This window comes from Dryobates pubescens, chromosome 3 (assembly GCF_014839835.1).
Source record: "Dryobates pubescens isolate bDryPub1 chromosome 3, bDryPub1.pri, whole genome shotgun sequence".
Classification (NCBI taxonomy): Eukaryota; Metazoa; Chordata; class Aves; order Piciformes; family Picidae; genus Dryobates; species Dryobates pubescens.
Window position 1 is genome coordinate 17550691 of NC_071614.1, and position 19132 is coordinate 17569822.

Below are 19132 nucleotides of genomic sequence, written 5' to 3' on the forward strand. Positions count from 1 at the left end.
TTGCATTTATTGGAGATTGTAGTTTCGCTTCTAAATACAGCTTTCATTTGCTTCCAACTGAGCTGGTCTGGCAAATTCAATGTTGGGAGGGAATTTTCAACTTACCACACACCTCCAACTAGATCAGGCTGCCCAGGGCCATGTCAAGTCTGATCTTGAGTGTCTCCAGGGATGGGGCCTCAGCTACATCCCTGGGCAACCTGTTCCAGTATTTCACCACTCTCATTGTAAAGAACTTCTTCCTGATGTCCAACCTAAATCTCCTCTGCTCCAGTCTCAAACCATTGCCCCTTGTCCTATCACTAAACCGTCCTTCCTCATCCTTCCTGTAGGTCCCCTTCAGATACTGAAATGTGGTTATGAGGTCTCCCCACAGCTTTTCCCAGGCTGAACAGCCCAAACTCTCTCAGCCTGCCTTCACAGGAGAGGTTTTCCAGCCCTGTGATCATCTTTGTGGCCTCCTGTGGACCCACTCCAGCAGGTCTGTGTCTCTCGTGTTGTATCTCACTTCTCTTTGTACTGCAGGGTGGCCAGGGGTGCCCTTCATAGATCTGCATAGTGTCCACCACAGCAGGGCTCTCTCCAATAGATGTTTCCACAGCAAAAATGTTGACTGACACTGCCACAGGTACCCTCTCCATGCTATGGGAAGTGCTGCCAACCCCAGAGCCACCACAACAGACACTAGCTATCCATTTGGATACAAAATGTTAGACCAGCTCAGCTTTAAGTATCTTTACTTAAGACATTAAATACCTATAATGTATGCAGAGAGCTAGAGAAGAACAGGAGAGTCCCCAAATATTTAAAAACCTTTCAGCTTCAGCAGAAAACCCCATCCAACACAAACCTTTAACTCAATGGGGATATTAGCAAAGCCAGGACAAGGGGAGTGTTCTACAGGATGACATTAAGGTAATTAGGGATTATTTTTACTGATATGCCCTGCTAAAAGCCATGTTCCACAGGCCAAATGTTTTGTTTTCAAGCTGACATCTTTGTTTTAATTCTACCCTGATAAAGGTGATTTAATCTCTTGACTGAGGCACAACTTCCAACAGCTTTACTTTGGTTAAGTTGTTCACCTGCCTCCCTGAGATCTTGCATTAAATGATGTTTATCAAGTGCCTCAGGGATGCTACTTCTCACTGCGGCTGTTATCAGCTCAGTCCCTAACTTCATTTTTAACTGGTCCTGTTAATAGGCACAGATTTGGAGCTCAAAACCTGTGATGTGTCACTGAGTGTGCAATATTTAATGCAAATAAAATACCTTTTTTGGGGGGGGGAATGGAGAATACCTTGTCTGTATTTTCTAGACAGGCTGCCAAGAGATGCTACCAGTAAACACCATTTACTCCCAGATTCCTTTTACTTGCCTTTACCTGAAGACATGCAAGCCACCAAAAGCAATTTAAAGATAGGCTCCACAGAAACAGTTCCCCCTCTTAGCTCTCCCTGTGTTTTTATCTCTCTTTTCTGTTAGAATCACCTTTCTAAAGGAGCACATGGTGTTTTTGAGAGAGCAGATCTACATATGGCTGCTAAAGGGAAGTTTAATAATGAAAAAGCCCATCTGAAGCCAAACCAACAAGTTGACTTTCTGAGGCTCATTCTGAATTTTATTACCACTTCAGCAGCAGTCCCTCAGGGCAAGCTGTGGAAGGCTTGAAAGTATAATGCTCTTCAGTATACAAGATGAAGCTGGCATGCTACCAACAGAGGCTCAAAGGCTCCTCAACTATCATGAGAACGGCATCTGCCACATGTGTTTGCACCATTTAGTCTTTCATAACCTGCCAGAGTGATCAGGCTAAATATGTACAAGATGACAATGTTTGCCAGGAGCATAACGGGTTTTCAAACTTGGTCACTTCCTAATGGGGATCCCCTGCTGGCAGACCTTTATATCGACAGAAGCTATCATGGGAAGGCATTTGTAACGAGATGGGATGAAATGGTCTCCTCTGGAAGACAATAAGTGACATCCTTTTTGTTGCTAGGGAGCTGGTCTCGCCTTTCATTGACAAACAATATTTAAAGTCTGTTCTGCCTCATTTGTGATGTGTAGCCCACATCAGATGAAAGGGAAGGAGGAGGAAAATATTTAGTGGTGCCCTGTACAAAGGACACGGAATCTTTCCCTTTTTAGGAGACAGTGTCTTAGATAAAACAGACAAAGTTGGCCACTGCTAGCCAGCACAAATGGAGTAGGCATGCTCCTGGCTTTCCATCCCAGAGCTGCCTGTATTTATTCTCCATTTCATTTGCAATGACATGGACAAAAGGCCTCTGCCTCTGCGGGAGTTAATTCTGATGCTGCCCAACATCTGCGGTGTGTCTTGGCAGGGAGGACCCAACGCTGACCCCTGGCAGTGTTTCTGCCATCTCAGTTGGGTCTAAGGGCACGAGATGTGTCACCCACAGCAAGGGGTTAAAGCTGGGAAACCTTAAAAATGGGGTCAAAACCCTCCCAAAATAACACAAGGTTTGTACAGCACCGAAACAAAAAGCAAGACAGAGAGCTAACAAATAAAATAAAACTGAAGTTTATATAAATGATTTTAAGTCCCATGACAGGAAAGTAATGGTGGAAAGGTGAACACCAGCCTTGTGGAGTGATCTTATCTGCTCTGGCAGACCTCCTCTTTCATCATTCCCAAGCCTGGCATAACTGTAATACCCAGACCCATTCCATCACACCACTGCAGCTTTCCAAACTTCTGCAAGCTGGGATTCCCTTCAAGAAAAGGAAGCAAGGCACATTCCTGCTTCAGATTTCCCTTTCTAAAGAAGAAAGGCCACACTCCAGGCTGTATCAGCTACATCAGGGGAAAAAAAAAACAGTTCTTAAATACTCAGACCTCAGAATATTAAAAGTTGGGGTTCTTTAAACTGGAATAACATTGGCAGTTGAGGGAAGCTGAGTTTCCCCTTGGTGCTTTTGGCAGATGATGGAGAAAGCTTCCCAAACACCAGTGCTTTGTTCCTGCAGCATACCTGAGTCCTTGGTATTGCCACTGTCTATTCACTAAGCACCTGCTGCTGTTACAAGCACAATGAACCAAAACAGAAGGACAAACCCAGATGAAATGGAAGCAGCTGGTCAGATGACAAGGGCTCAAGTATGATACAATTATGTCAGGAGTGCCTACGAAGGGCAGGGAATTCCACTTCCTGGGAGCAGGGAAAGTACTGCAGTGGGTGGGAATGTGATGCAACTTTAATGTCCAAGTCATTCCAGTGTTACTTCCCAGTCTGCAGATTAGCAAAAGTCTTTTCCCCAACACAGGTGGAGGAACTCAAGTCAATATGAGCTGTCAGTGTGCACTTGCAGCCCAGAGAGCCAACTGTATCCTGGGCTGCATGAAAAGAAGTGTAGCCAGCAGGTTGAGGGAGGTGATTCTCCCGCTCTACTCCACTCTGGTGAGACCCCACCTGGAGTACTGTGTCCAGTTCTGGAGCCCCTATTACAGGAAGGATCTGGAGGTGCTGGAATGTGTCCAGAGAAGGGCCATGAGGATGAGCAGAGGGCTGAAGCTTCTCTCCTGTGGAGACAGACTGAGAGAGTTGGGGCTATTCAGTCTGGAGAAGAGAAAGTTCCAAGGAGACCTTATTGTGGCCTTCCAGTATCTGAAGGGGACTACAAGAAAGCTGGGGAGGGACTTTTTAGGGTGTCAGGGAGTGGCAGGACTAGGGGGAATTGAACAAAACTAGAAATGGGTAGATTCAAATGGGATGTTAGGAAGAAGTTCTTCCTCATGATCGTGGTGAGAGACTGGAACAGAGTGCCCAGGGAGGTGGTGGAAGCCTCATCCCTGGAGGTTTTGAAGGACAGGCGGGATGTGGCTGTGAGCAACCTGATCTAATGTAAGGTGTCCCTGCCCATGGCAGTGGGATTGGAACTGGATGATCCTTGAGGTCCCTTCCAACCCTAACAATTCTATGACTAACAGAAGAAGAAATGTCCCACCTTGGCAGGAAAAGAGAAGCTGTTTTGGGGACAACATAGGGATGTTTGTAAGAATCAGTTAACAAAGATGTGGTGATACCAGTAAAAAACAGAGTATTTACAGACACACCTTGTGTAGCTGGACCAGGCATCATAAAGTGTAAAGTTAAAGACAATGTAGATTATAAAACCCCACAAACATACATTGAGCATTTCCTGCTAAATATCATCTGACCAGTAATTTTGAAAGACAGCTTGCCAAAGAGCAAGACTAATTTGGGTAAAACCCCACAAAGCACCACCTGAAAGCACCGTTCTTAATCACAAAGAATGTAAACTGTTCCATGGCTTGCAGTTCTTTCAAATCCACTTACAACTGCTGAATGATCAAGCAAACGTTGAGCCAACAGCATGGTTACAGCCAGAAAGCTGTTTAACTCCTTGCTCTGCTCTGTTTGTCCATGCATTTCAGTGACTCCTGGGAAAATCATTAACCTGGGACTCTCTGTTACTGCTCTGACCCAGTAATTAGTGACATCAGTGGTCCTATGGGCAATGAATCTGCAGTTGACTTTGTTGGGCAGGTTTACAAAATCATGGTAGTGTTCACTAATGTAGAGGTTGACATTTCTTCTGTACTTTTGTATCAGTAAATCACAGAAAGGAAGCCTCTGCTTTTTTTCCTTTTCTTTTTTTAACCACTTTTAAGAGAGCTCTGACCAAACCCATGGTGTCTTGTCTTTGGAAGACAATCAATTTCAAACCTGTAGTTTGCAACACCACACCCCACACCCCACTTTTTTTTCCAGTAGCAATAGCAGCTCTTCCTCCAGCTCTCAGGAAAGAAGGCCACTGAGCCCAGAACTCAAGGAGGACAACACTGATCCCTCTGGTCCCAATCCCAGACCTCACTGGGGCTGCTCCCGAGACCAGCTGCCACCAGGGGGATGTAGGCCACAGTTACACAATGTACTGCCTGCCAGCATCTTCAGTGTGCAACTGCTGGTTATCCATCATGACTGATAAGCCATTTCTGTTCTCTGCATTTTTAGTGTCCTGGAAATATTACATTAAAGTGCTGTTACCAGCAGAAAGCAGATCTCACTTCATTCATTCCCATCCTTCCCTACTCTAGCTATCCTCAAGAGATGTCCTCCATTTATTTAGCACTGGGATTTGGTAAAGTTTAGAATAGGATAGAAAAGAAAAGAAAAGAAAAGAAAAGAAAAGAAAAGAAAAGAAAAGAAAAGAAAAGAAAAGAAAAGAAAAGAAAAGAAAAGAAAAGAAAAGAAAAGAAAAGAAAAGAAAAGAAAAGAAAAGAAAAGAAAAGAAAAGAAAAGAAAAGAAAAGAAAAGAAAAGCAGGTTGGAAGAGCCCGTCAAGATCTTTGCATCCAACCCATCACCCAACACCATCTAATCAACTAAACCATGGTACCAAGCACCCCATCAAGTCTCCTCCTAAATGCCTCCAATGATGGTGACTCCACACATGACAGTAAGGCTGGAAGGGACCTCTGGAGATTATCCAGTCCAACCCCTCTGCCAAGGCAGGGTCACCTGGGGAGGGTCACACAGGAACACATCCAGGTAGGTTTGGAATGTCTCCAGAGACGGAGACTCCACCACCTCTCTGGGCAGCCGGCTCCAGTGCTCTGTCACCCTTACAGAAGTTCCTCCTCATGTGTAGATGGAACTTCTGATGTTCAAGTTTATACTCATTACCCCTTGTCCTGTCACTGGGCACCACTGAGAAGAGTCTAGCCCCATCCTCCTGACACCCAGTCCTTAGGTACTTGCAAGCACCGATGAGATCCTCTCATCTTGCTATCTGCTTTACTGGATAGTAGCAGTTATTGTGTGGCTGATTCTGACTGAACTGCTCTTTAAAATGAATAGAAAATCATTGCTGTCTGCCCTTGGGATGAGGAAAGTATGACTGAGCCCCAAAATAAGGTTTATTGCATGCTTTCACATGGAGCTAGTTCACGTGTGATGTCAGCATGAAAAACAATTAGAAGGAAATGAAACAAACCAGCTGTGTGCAGTGATAGGATGGCTTTTCTGCAGTTCCTTGTTTAGAGATGCAGAGTTCAACCATTCATAATGGTTTTGCATAATTAGTAATATAAACCACCAAGGTTTGTCTGCAAATGGATGTGGGAAGATTCAGCTGCGTGGCCTTTACTTACTAATCTGGACGTGGGGTTTCTTCTAACGTAGCTCTTCATTAGTAAGCTGCCTGCCCCTGAAAAACCACATTAATATATAGAAATCTAATGCCACCTAAAGGCCTCTGCCTTTTATATTGATTTGCTGTGTAAGTACAGCTTTAACCAGTGCACCCTGGGGTTAGCATTTAAGTCTGGCAACAAGAAAGCTGTTAGTGCTTTGATATCCCTTCGTGTGCTCCTCTCTCCTGATCCTGTCTCTCTTCATAAAAAGCATGAAATTTTTCCTCTAATTAGGCTGTAAAGTGTGCTGAGTAGCATTAGTCCCTCTCAGCCATGCTCACTACCTGCCACATTTCTTTTCTGCCCTTTTTCATCCCTGCAGAAAATAAGTCTCACTATCTGCATGATGAACAAAAGCCTAAGGTGGAATCCCTTCAATGTACTCAGGGTGTGCTAATGGTGTGGGACCCAGCAAATTCCAGAGAACAGTGCCTTCAAGTAGTTCTCTTAACAAACAATCACTCTTCATTGCTGAAAGTCTGGGTTAAAAACAGCTTTCCTATGTAGCATGCATTTCGTAGTCAGTAGTCTCTGATTATTCAGGCTCTAAGTAATAAACGTGTAACTTCACCTAGTGCTTTTAAAAACAATACTGAAAACATCAAGTGTCCTTCTTTTTCCTTCTTTCCTCTTTTCTTGTCCTTCTTTCCACCATGGTGGTGTTAGGTTGATGGTGGAACTCGCTGATCTTAGAGGTCTTTTCCAACCAAAACAATTCTGTGATTTATTAGAGTGGCATCAAGAAACACTCCAGTGTGGTGCTTCTGCTTAAATTCTTATTAAGTGACACTGCTTAACACATCACTTTTAGGCTAGTGCAACCAGTACTGCAATGTGAATTTCTTCTACCTAATTGAACTTGGGTAGAAGGGCTCTGAATGGTCACTTCAAAATAAGTAAATGTTGGCCATGAAGCTCAAAAGATTTTTGCACATATAGTTTCTACAGCTAAAAAATTGTAGTGTTAGTATAAATCATAGAATGGTTTGGGATGGAAGGGACCTTGGAGATCATCTAGTTCCAGCCTCCCTGCCATGGGCAGGGATACCTCCCACTAGAAAAGGCTGCTCAAGGCCTCATCCAACCTGGCCTTGAACACCTCCAGGAATGGGCATCCCACAAGCTCCCTGGGCAACCTGTTCCAGTGTCTCACCACCCTCACTGGAAAGAATTTCCTTGTAATGTCCAGTCTAAATCTGCCCTCCTCAGGCTTCAATCCATTCCCTCCTGTCCCATCACTACAAGCCCTTTTCTAAAGTCTCTTTCCAGCTTTCATGTAGGCCCCCTTCAGGTACTGGAAGGTCTCCTCTCCCTGGAGCCTTTTGCAGGCTGAACAGCCCTAACTCTTTCAGCCTGTCCCCACAGGGGAGGTTCTCCAGCTCTCTGGCCATCTTTGTGGCCTCCTTTGGACCTACTCCAGTGGTTCCATGCTCCTCTTTTGATGGGGGCACCAGAACTGGACGCATCACACTTGATGCAGCTCAGCATACAGCTGCCTTCTGGGCTGCCAGCAACCATTGCTGGCTCATGTTGAGTATTTCATTAACTGACACCCCCAGATTTTTCTCCTCCAGACTGCTCTCGATGGCTGGGTTTGAAGAAAAGAGCTAAGGACACATCCAGTGATAGCCTTCATTGTTACAGTTTCTGGGTGGAATTTTTCAGAGGATCTTGGTGAAAAGGAGTTTGATTCTCTTCATGATTTTTTTGTTGGTTGTGTCCATGACATATCAGTACCTGCTGCTGTTGAAGCTGTGCTGCTTAGTGTGGAGCATGCTTAGCCCCTTGGACAGCAGCAGCCATCACAGCCAGGCTGCAGGCAGATCTTCTAACAGATATCTGGGCTGGATCACCACAGGTCTATGCTAAGTTGCTCATTCCCTCCCTGTGTGAGCACTGAATCCTACCTATCTGCTACTGAGGAAAAAAAACCTTTGTCAGTGCATTTCAGCAAAATCCACTGTACTCTTTGTCCTGTGCACAGGTATTGCCAGGGTCACAACCCACCCTTCCACCTCCTACTTGCCAAATGAAGAGTTATTTTACACCTTGCCACAGCTTGAACAGCAACAGAGTCTTCTTCAGCTTAGCTTGGACGAGCGTGCTTCTAAGGTTGCTCTGCTAATCACCCTGCAAAATGCTGCCTTCTCAAACTCCTTCACAGGAGTGACCCTAGAACACCCCTCAGCTGCTGGCTGGAAAGCCTACAGCTGGATATCTGAATGTCCAGCCTGCATGCACCAAGGTGGCTCCTGTGGGAAGTACAGATGAGTAAAAACACATTTTGGGTGAGGACTAAATATAGACACAACATAAATAGAGCACTTAGGACTCTGTGTTACATTACTCAGAACACTTTGATTGCTACACCATCTGTTAGTCTAGCAGCACACTTTACAGATTGGTAAGTATCAGAAATGCTTAACACACAGCACCTTACTACAGAGAAAATCCTTGGTGAATAGGTACAAGAAGAAAGAGGAGAAAGGAATGGCTGAGCCACACCACATTTCAGAGGGCGCCTTTTAGAAACTGGTTGGCATAGAGGTGTTATCCTGAGGGGTATCCCATGATGACCTTCGTCACTGTCAGCCCAAACCTGTGCCTGAGCATCCTCCAGTGATGCTCCTTCTGTTGCTCTCACCGTCATGCAGCAGTCATGCTCCCTTGCCTCATCACCAGAACTACTGCCATGTTAATGCCATGCAAGTCAGCACCTTCTGTAGGTCATGGCTGAACACAAGTTCATTAACAGAGTATTACAACATCCCAGGTGAAAAAAATCCCACATTTAATTTGATAAGTAAGTTAGTTAAGTATTTTTGAATCTAGTGGGCCAGACTCTTATGCATTGTGTTGGTAGATTTGGGTTTCACTAATGCCAAGTGAAGCCTACATGAAGCACTTCTATCTCATATTAAAGGCATGATGCCAGTGAGCATCCGTTTGGTTGCCAAGCATCAGGAGACCCCTTTAATTATCCATTTTGTACTTAGGAAGCAGCAGAGGGAGATTCCACTGCTCTGTGGACATGTTCCATAACTTGGCAACTGCCTTGTGGATGCCTTCATCTCAGGAGAATACAAAAAGGTAGAACTGTCTGGCTGCATTCCTCCTTCGTGAAGCAGTGCAGAGCACTGATGGCCAGGAGCAAATCTCTAAGTGTAGAGAGAAAAGAAAGACTATTTTGGAGCTCCATTCTCTCTTACCTGCTGCTACAGCAATGGAAAGAATGTGAAGGCTTTCACGTGAGCACCAGAGACATCCAAGGGGAGGGCAGGGCTTTGTTATGTGGGACACTTCAAATGAACCCTGCTGGAATTTGCTTTCTCTTTTCTTCAAGAGGAATCTTCCCTGTTGAGCACTCTTGGGTGCTCAAATTTCAGCTGAGCCTTTCTGAGACGCAGCCTTATGGAAATGAACAGGAACAGCAGAAGCTCCTTCCTGAAGCAGACTCCACATCTAGGGAGTAATGCTCTTACATTTCCAGGTGACATTAAGGGTCTGCATACACAATCTTCAGCTTTTTAGAACACAGTGTCTTTGGTTCCTATGGTGTTGCTTGCCCTGGCATGGGACACCTGCAGGGTAAGACCTCTTCTGCTCAGGAATTTAATAGCCAAAGGCCCAGGTGAAGTGAAAAGGTGATCATCACTGATGTCAACAGTGCCTTTTTCTTACAGCACAGTGACAGGCTGGATGTGGCTCTGGGCAACCTGATCTAGTGGAGGGTGTCCCTGCCCATGGCAGGGGGGTTGGAACTAGATGATCCTTGGGGTCCCTTCCAACCCTGACAATTCTGTGACAAGTCAGGATGAGATTTTCCTCTGTCAGTAAATATTGCCCGTTCAAGACCCTGACAACTTCCCCACTAGACCTTGGCGTCACATAAAACAGTCAGAAGGATGAAGCACATCCCACTGTGGTGCAGTCAGAAGAGACAGCTGTCTGACTGGATGTGGTCATCTTCTGGCCTAGCAGCCTCTTCCCTCAGCTGTTGTTTGCATTGGTAGAAATGGAAACATTGTGTTTAGCTAAGTAACAAACCAAGCCCACTCAGAGCTACTCTTGAATTAAGCTGGAGTACCGAACACCCAGCAGAATCAGGCCCTAACAGGGCTCCAGAAATTTAATTATTTTGAGGGGGAAAGAAATATTTTGGAAAACATTCCAGCAGGTCAAGGGAGGTTCTCCTTCCCCCCTGCTCTGCCCTGCTGAGACCTCACCCGGAACATTGCATCCAGCGTTGGGTTCCCCAGTTCAGGAGGGTCAGGGATCTACTTGAGAGAGTCCAAGGGAGGGCTACAAGGATGCTGAAGGGACTGGAGCACTGTCTGGTGAGGGGAGGCTGAGAGCCCTGGAGCTGGTTAGTCTGGACAGAAGAAGACTAAGAGGGGATTTAGTAAATGTTTATAAATATCTGAGGATTGGGGGTCAAGAGGGAGGGGCCAGGCTCTGCTCAGTTGCAGCCTGTGATAAGACAAGGAGCAATGGATATAAATTACAGCACAGGAGGTTCCAGCTCAACATGAGGAAGAGCTACTTTACTGTAAGGATCACAGAGCACTGGAACAGGCTGCCCAGAGAGGTTGTGGAGTTTCCTCCTCTGGAGACTTTCAAGGCCTGTCTGGATGTGTTCCTGTGTGACTGTGCTAGATTGCATGGGGGAGTTGGACTCAATGATCTCTGGAGGTCCCTTCCAAGCCCTTACATCCTGTGATCCTGTACTAAAAAAAATCTCTGTTGTTACCCCATTAATACCTGTATCACTGGCATCACAGCTCAGGCAGCTGGGCATTGTGAGGAGCATTTATTTTAACTGTGCAGTTGTAGGGTTGCACCAAAACCTCCTTTAAAACAAGTCCACAGTCTGCTGAAGCAGAAAGGAGAAGAAACTTTAAAACTCTGTAGTTCCATCAGATACAGTGTTGGCTGCTTTGGGAGCTAGAAGGATTGCTTCCCTGATTAAAAACAATACATAATGTAATCCACAAGCACTTGAGGGCTTCGGGTGAGCTTTGAGAGCACTGTGATATGGAGGAGGAGGAGCTAGCTCACTAACAGCTCACACTCAAGTGCAAGTGTGCAGCTGGTGACAACATAGTCTCACGATTTCATGCTGGCTTTTTTTGTGCACTGCTTGCTAGGCTGATAAATGTAGGAACTTTAAAGGGTAGCAGCCTGGATAATCAGTGCCAGTGTGACAGGAGGAATTGGATTGTTGGTCCTGCAGATCCAGGGGCTGGGGGAGCTTCCTTCTCTGGGACAGGACTAGGCTGGGACATCAGCCTCTGACCTGCTCTGGGGTTTGGGAGATGCATGCCCCCAACCCTGCTCTACTGAGGACATGGACTGTAGGGGAAGGGAGAAGGGATTTCAGTCTCTCATTTGCTGTGGGCCAAGTTCCACAGCATTTAAGGATGTTGGACTCATACTGAGATCAAGGGAACTTTTCTGCCAGCAAAAGGACATATTCTTTAGAGTCATAGAATTGCAGAATTGTTTCAGTTGGAAAAGACCTCCAAGATCATCATCCAGTCCAACTGCTGACCTAACACCACCATGGCCATTAAACCCCACCCCAAAGTGCCACAGCCACATGTTTCTTGAGCACCTCCAGGGATGGTGACTCCACCAGCTCCCTGGGCAGCCTGTTCCAATGCCTGACCACTCTTTCAGGAAAGAAAGTTTTCCTAATCTCCAACCTAAACCTCTCCTGGCACAATTTCAGGCCATTTCCTCTCACCCTGTCAGCTGATACTAGGGAGAAGAGACCAACCCCCACCTCACTCCAACCTCTTTTCAGGTAGAGCGCAATGAGGTCATTATCTCATTACTGCTACTAGTTGTGGTTTCACATACACAACTGGAAGGGGTTACTCCATGCAGCCAGCTGTGTCTTGAGGGCTTGGCTGTTCATGCTAATTTGGAAGTGACACCATAATGCTATGGTCAGGAAATCTGGTACCATGGGGTTAACTTCCAGCCTGTGTAGCAAACGCAAATCAGTGAGGAAATTCATTGCCTAGGTGCAGTCTCTAATTATTTAAAAGGTAATTTGCATGCTACACAGAAATAAATTAGCTCCCAGGTGACAGCTGCTCTACTGTGTCCATTCCTGGAACTAGATGCCATGCTGGGAAATCTAAATGCAGAGCAAAAATTAAAACATGGTATTTTCTTGCTGTGCAGGAGGACCCTTCACAGAACAGAGGCATATAGAAGGGAGGAGGGGAACAAACATTGCAAACCAGCAAGTTCAGAAGCCTAACTAACCAACCACTACATTTCCACTGTCTGCATTTTCTTGTCACTAAGGGCACTTCACATCCCACTGGAAATAGTGTAAGTGGGTGTAAGTGTAACGTGCACTAGTTTCTAAGGATGTTTTCCAAAGGCAAAGACAGGAATTCGGTCCCTAACATCAGGTTTGCATTCACACAGGCCTGTGAGATCATTACAGGCCACATGAACACCACCCAAAACAGCGTTCCCTCTTTTTATCACGAATGCCTTTTCATAGTCCTCCCCAAAGGAAGACCAGACCACTTTTTACTGCATAAAACCCCTCAAGACAACCTTCAGCTCATGAGAGCTGCTAAGAGATTTTTCATTGCAATGGTTTGCTCATAGCTGGACTCCCCATGGCCAGGTCTTGTATACTGTATGTTGTCTATATCTATATGCATTGTATACAGCACTGGGTTATGTGGATGTGTGTCTATTGTATATATGATATGATAGGAGACTACATTACATTGCCAGCCTTTTTCCCTGCTCTGCCTCCTCCTCCTGACAGAAGCCATTTCCTGTGCCAGTCTGCTTTGTGCTATGAGTGTTCAGGGGAGATTAGAGGCAGTTTCCTCCCTTCTCTCACTGCCTCTCCTCCCTCAGCCCTTCAGTCTGCCTTGCTTGACCGCAAAGGGCCTTACTTTCCTGCAGTGGATCAATCCTCTGTTTCCCACCTGTTAAGCTTGCCAGAGGATCCATCTAACCTCCTCAGAGTGTAGACATTTGTAACAGGAACACCAAGACTGAGGTGAATGGAAATGTGCCTCTGTGTGTGCATATGTGTGTGAAAGCACTGGAAGAAACCAGTGAGCAAGGATTAAAAACCAGCAGATGTTAATTGCTACAGAGCAGCATATGTGATCTCATTCAAATGACCACATGGCAAGGAGAAGGAACAAACCTATCTAAAGGTAAGCTACAAAGAAGATGAAAAACAGGACTGGAGGCAATGAAATAACCAGATGAGAAAAACCTGGCAACTGTAATTCAGGAATTTTGCCACCTAATGAGAGGTGAGATAAAATAATGAGGCAAAAGATCCCAAACAACATCCACATCTAAAGGCTGTAAAAGACAAGTCCAAAATTAGTTGATCATCACTAATTAAGAGGAGCTCAAGAGATGTGACGAGGACCTGATAAGTGGTGTCCTTCTGTGTGGCAGACAGGTCTTAGCCAGACCACACAAGTCATGGTGATTGTGAGTGTGTGGATGTGAGAGGACCCTGACCTTGCACAGCTTCAGGTGCTGGTGAGCAAAGAGAGGTCAGATGCACGCAGTGGTCAGGAGCTGCTGACTCTGAGTGTGTGCTGCCATCAAATAAAGCTGCACTTCTTACCATGCTGACTGGCTGACTCATCCTATTAACTGATCATGATCAGGACCTTCATCTCTCCTCAGATTTTTAAAATCTCAGTGGATGTTTAGAACTTGATCTCATTTGTAATCCCCCCAACCAGCTTGTACACAGAGTGGGGATTCTATCAGGAGAGCAAGGGAAGCTATCACAGTGTTCATTTCTCCCATTGGGAAATAAACTGTCTGTTCAGAAAGTTAACATCTCATCTCTTCAAAAACTCTGTCTGGAGCTGCCCAGAGTGCAGGTGAGTGCAGCTGCACAGAGGTCCTTGGGCCAACATGCAGCAAGAGAGAGAGAAGGGAACAAATGTTGGCTGTGTCACGGTCAGAAAAGTGCTGCCACCTGTGAGGTAAAAAGCCCAAACCAAAATGATTTACTCTTCCAGATGTTGACACTGGTATGAAGCTTGCTAGTACATATAACAACTGACAGTGTAACTACCTCTGGGCAAACAACAAGGGGGATCAAGTCACAGCTGTGTTTGAATACTGTAAAACCATGAAAAAGACTGACAATAGCTTGCCCCAACCTGAATATTGAGTTTCTTGCACTGCTCAAAATGTATTAGCTTGTCAGATCAGCTGTGACAAGGAAAGAAAAACAATCTTAGCCTGGAACTCGTGCAATTGTGTCATCCTCCTTCAGTTTCTACTTAACACCTATTGACAATAGTCTGTTTACATGAACTTTACATTTGCAGGGTGCCATTCCTCTCCTGTAACCCAACCCAACATTTGCTATAAATCAAAATCAATGCCAGTAGCAGCAGTAATTCACAAGTTTCACACTCCCCTTAGCAGAGGCATACAGAGGTCTCCTGAAGTGGAATCTGTGAAGAAGATTTTTTGTCCAAGAAACTTTCAAACCTCACATCTGCAGTCTGGGTTCATCCTGTCTTTCAGTACAGGATGAGAGTTAAAAAGTGAGGAACTAGACACTCTAATATGTACAGTGAGTGCAGGAAGAGGACTGCAAATAACATCAGAAGAACTGTGAGAGCTGCACATCCAGTCCTGGTGAAGCCCTGAGTCCTTTGCAGGGGAGTTCACCCTTTGAGCCAGCATCTGATGCTGCTGTACATAAAACCAGCAACCAATCTTGTCTCTAACTGAAAAGCTTGGCTGATCCCCCTCCCCTATTTCAGCAGATATCCTCATTTCTGTGTCCTTAGCAGCATACAATCAATGCCTTGTTCTGGTGACACTTTGGACATTGCACCAGAAGTGCAAAAGCTAGAGAAAGGCACAGGAATGTAGAGGCTCTTACAGTTTCCAGGTGTCAGGTGCTTCATTCCTACAGAATTTTTTGAACCACTGTTATCATGCAAAGTGTCTTTTGGACCACAGCACATACTTTACAGCAAACTCTTCCAGGAACATTGCTTACTCTGAAAATGTTGCTACTGTTTATGCCCATCTTCAGGTCACTTGTATTTAAAACAGAATCAGACCTGGATGCTTTTAAGGCCCCAACATCAGCTTTGTATCATGATAAAACCTCACCATTTGTTCCTCTGCTTGGTTTTCTGTCTCCAGATCAGCTGATATCATGTGGAACTTCTCTGTCTGTGACTCTTTCCTGGTCTGTATCAGGATCAGTGTGGCCAGCAGGAGCAGGGAGGTCATTGTGCCCCTGTACACTGCACTGGTTAGGCCACACCTTGAGTCCTGTGTCCAGTTCTGGGCCTCTCAGTTTAGGAAAGATGTTGAGTTGCTGGAACGTGCCCAGAGAAGGGCAAAAAAGTTGGTGATGGGTTTGGAACACAAGCCCTGTGGAGATGCTGAGGGAGCTGGGGTTGCTTAGCCTGGAGAAGGGGAGGCTCAGTGGAGACCTTATTGCCATCTACATCTACCTGAAGGGAGGTTGTAGACAGGTCGGGGCTGTTCTCTTCTCCCAGGCAACCAGCACCAGAACAAGAGGACACAGTCACAAGCTGTGCCAGGGGAGTTTTAGGCTGGATGTTAGAAAGAAGTTCTTCATTGAGAGAGTGATTGCCCATTGGAATGGGCTGCTTGGGGAGGTGGTTGCTGTCAGTGGAGGTGTTTAGGAGGAGACTGGATGGGGCTCTTGGTGCCATGGTTTAATTGATTAGATGGTGTTGGATGGTGGGTTGGACACGATGATCTTGAAGGTCTCTTCCAACCTGGTCTGGTCTATTCTATTCTATTCTATTCTATTCTATTCTATTCTATTCTATTCTATTCTATTCTATTCTATTCAGGATCCCAACCCAGCACTTGTGAAGGATTGTTTTTTAAACTTTAACCTCAAAATAAGACATATCAGCAAGTTCTTCCTTACCTCCTGTTAACCAATAAAGAATTCTACCTTATGAATGAAAAGGCTGGCATTTTATTTTGCTGGTTTTTAAAACACTCAAGCTTGACCTCAAAAGCACTGATTTACAACAAGGCACAGGGAATAAAACAAGTCTGAGTTTTTAGGCCAAGAAGTTTGAAGAGATTAAATTCTGGAGAGGTAGGAGATGATTAATGATATGATAGAGCTCATTTTTTCAGATGCTCCTCTCTCCATAATAACCTCCCTTAATTAAGTTTGCATTTCCAAAAGCAATGAAAAATTCTCTCAGGGCAGATGGCACATAAATCTTGGCTAGGAAGAGCCGGGCTCTTTAGCCTTTCCCATTACTTGAGAGAACTTCAGTCCTTGCCTTGGAACATACAGTCCCCAGGACCTCAAAGTCTACAAGACCTGTTTCATTACTGCAAAATGCTGTGGTGGGAGAGGACCTGAAGGCTGGAGGGAGAACCTCCACTAAACATACAGCAACCTGACACAGCCCCCTGTTATACAATTAAGTGAAAATAACTCCCTTTTACAGACAACACAGTCCAGAGGATACACCAGGGGGTTTGTTTTATCACCAGATAAGCAGAAAAGTTGTTGAGCTTTAAATGTGACTTTTCAATATGAATCTTCCTTTAGAAAGGACTGCTCAGGTTCAGCTTAATGAGTTAAGCCTATTGAATGTACTAGGCAAAAGTTATAAAGATACTGAAATACTCTATCAGATGAAAGATGGGCAAGCAAACCACTGCTGCTTCCCAGACAACTTTCAAACACGCAGCTCTTCCCAGGAAGATCTTCAGAGCTTTGAGCAAGTAAACCACTGCTTCTTCCCCAGAAAACTCTCAAACACACAGCTCTTCCCGGGAAGAACAGAACAGAACAGAACAGAACAGAACAGAACAGAACAGAACAGAATAGAACAGAATAGAATAGAATAGAATTAACCATGTTGGAAAAGACCTTTGAGATCATCAAGTCCAACCTGTCACCCAACACCATCTAATCAACTAAACCATGGTACCAAGAGCCCCATCCAGTCTCCTTCTAAACACCTCCAATGACAGCGACCACCTCCCCGGGCAGCACATTCCAATGGCCAATCTCTCTTTCTGTGAAGAATTTCTTCCTAACATCCAGCCTAAAACTCCCCTGGCACAGCTTGAGACTGTGTCCTCTTGTTCTGATGCTGGTTGCCTGGGAGAAGAGAACAGCCCCAGCCTGTCTACAACTTCCCTTCAGGTAGTTGTAGACAGCAATAAGGTCTCCACTGAGCCACCTCTTCTCCAGGCTAAGCAACCCCAGCTCCCTCAGCCTCTCCTCACAGGGCTGTGCTCCAAAACCCATCACCAACTTTTTTGCCCTTCTCTGGGCACGTTCCAGCAACTCAACATCTTTCCTAAACTGAGGGGCCCAGAACTGGACACAGGACTCAAGGTGTGGCCTAACCAGTGCTGAGTACAGGGGCAGAATGACCTCCCTGCTCCTGCTGGCCACACTATTCCTGATACAGGCCAGGATGCTATTGGCCTTCTTGGCCACCTTGGCACACTGCTGGCTCATATTCAGCCTACTGTCAATCAGTACCCCCAGGTCCCTTTCTGCCTGGCCACTCTCCAGCCACTCTGACCCCAGCCTGTGGCACTACATGGGGTTGTTGTGGCCAATGTATAGAACCTAGCACTTAGATGTGTTCAATCTCATGCCCTTGGACTCTGCCCATCTGTCCAGCCTGTCAAGGTCCCTCTGCAGAGCCATCCCAGACCTTCAGGGTTTGCATTGTCACTGGTAGATTAGCCAAATAATGGAAAATATTTGTTTTCAATCCATCTTTTGTTCTAAAGGAAAATGGCCAGAGGATAAACCATAGTAAAATTAAACTAAAATTCAGCCAGAATGTAGGATTTAGGCCTGGTGCAGAGTTCCTCTTACCTGTAAAGATCTGTTATCTGCCCATCATTCCAGCGGTAGCACAGATCATTGAGCAGCTGCTCGTGCTGCCCATACAAGCAAATGTAGTTGGAGACAGGAAAGGGCTCCTTAGCAAAGCAGGTGATGCTCTCCACCATGCTGTCCTTGTTGAGATGCATCCGGAAATAATCCCCACGGCTTGCCTCTCCTGTTACAATCTCCATCCCCTGGAACACAACGGTGGAGGTGGAGGAAGGCTGTTGAGATTAGCCTGGAGAAGAGGAGGCTCAGAGGAGACCTTATTACTCTCTACAACTACCTGAAGGGAGGTTGTAGCCAGGAGGGGGTTGGTCTCTTCTCCCAGGCACCCAGCACCAGAACAAGAGGACCCCGTCTCAAGCTGTGTAGGGGGAAGTTTAGGCTTGATCTTAGAGAGAAGTTCTTCACAGAGAGATTGCCCATTGGAATGTGCTGCCCAGGGAGGTGGTGAGGCCAACATCCCTGGAGGTGTTTAAGGAAAGCCTGGATGAGGCACTTAGTGCCATGGTCTAGTTGATTAATCAGTGGAGGTCTCTTCCAACTGGGTTGATTGTGTGGTTCTGTGACCTGGCACACAAGCAGGACTGGCTCGGGTTCCCTAGCTGGTATTTACTCTTTCTTACAACCCACAGCCCTTTTATTTTTAACCAAGAATACTCCTTCCTGGTAACAGGTTTTATACAACAAGGCACTTTACTATGGTTTGGACACAGAGATTTGCTGTGTTGTTTAGACCCTGACCAACAGCACACAAACTGTGCAGCATATGAGTTTCAGTTCCCTGATCCCAAGTGTCATTTCAGACACTGAAGGGTATCAAAGCCATCTGAACTGCACTGGCAGTTATGACACAGGATCCATGGGAGACCTGTGACCTCCTGGAGCAGCAGCTGGAGGTCAGGAGGGATGCCCTGGGGCATCCTAAACAACACTAGATGCCTCTGTTTAGGCAGCTGAACTGAACTCCATTAATCCTAATTTATTATACAGTCCGTATCAGTGTGTACACATGGCACATCATCATTTACTGTGGGACACTGT

At 45.6% G+C, this 19132-nt stretch overlaps 1 protein-coding gene across 2 annotated transcripts in view; it reads right to left on the bottom strand.

Moving 5' to 3' along the window:
- Nucleotides 1-19132, bottom strand: part of CFAP61 (cilia and flagella associated protein 61) — a 126547-nt gene that overhangs the window by 13040 nt on the left and 94375 nt on the right. For both annotated transcript variants that reach the window (XM_054179708.1, XM_054179709.1), the window contains one exon: nt 18074-18279. In XM_054179708.1, coding sequence (XP_054035683.1) covers nt 18074-18279 — 206 coding nt within the window. The remainder of the gene's footprint in view (nt 1-18073; nt 18280-19132) is intronic.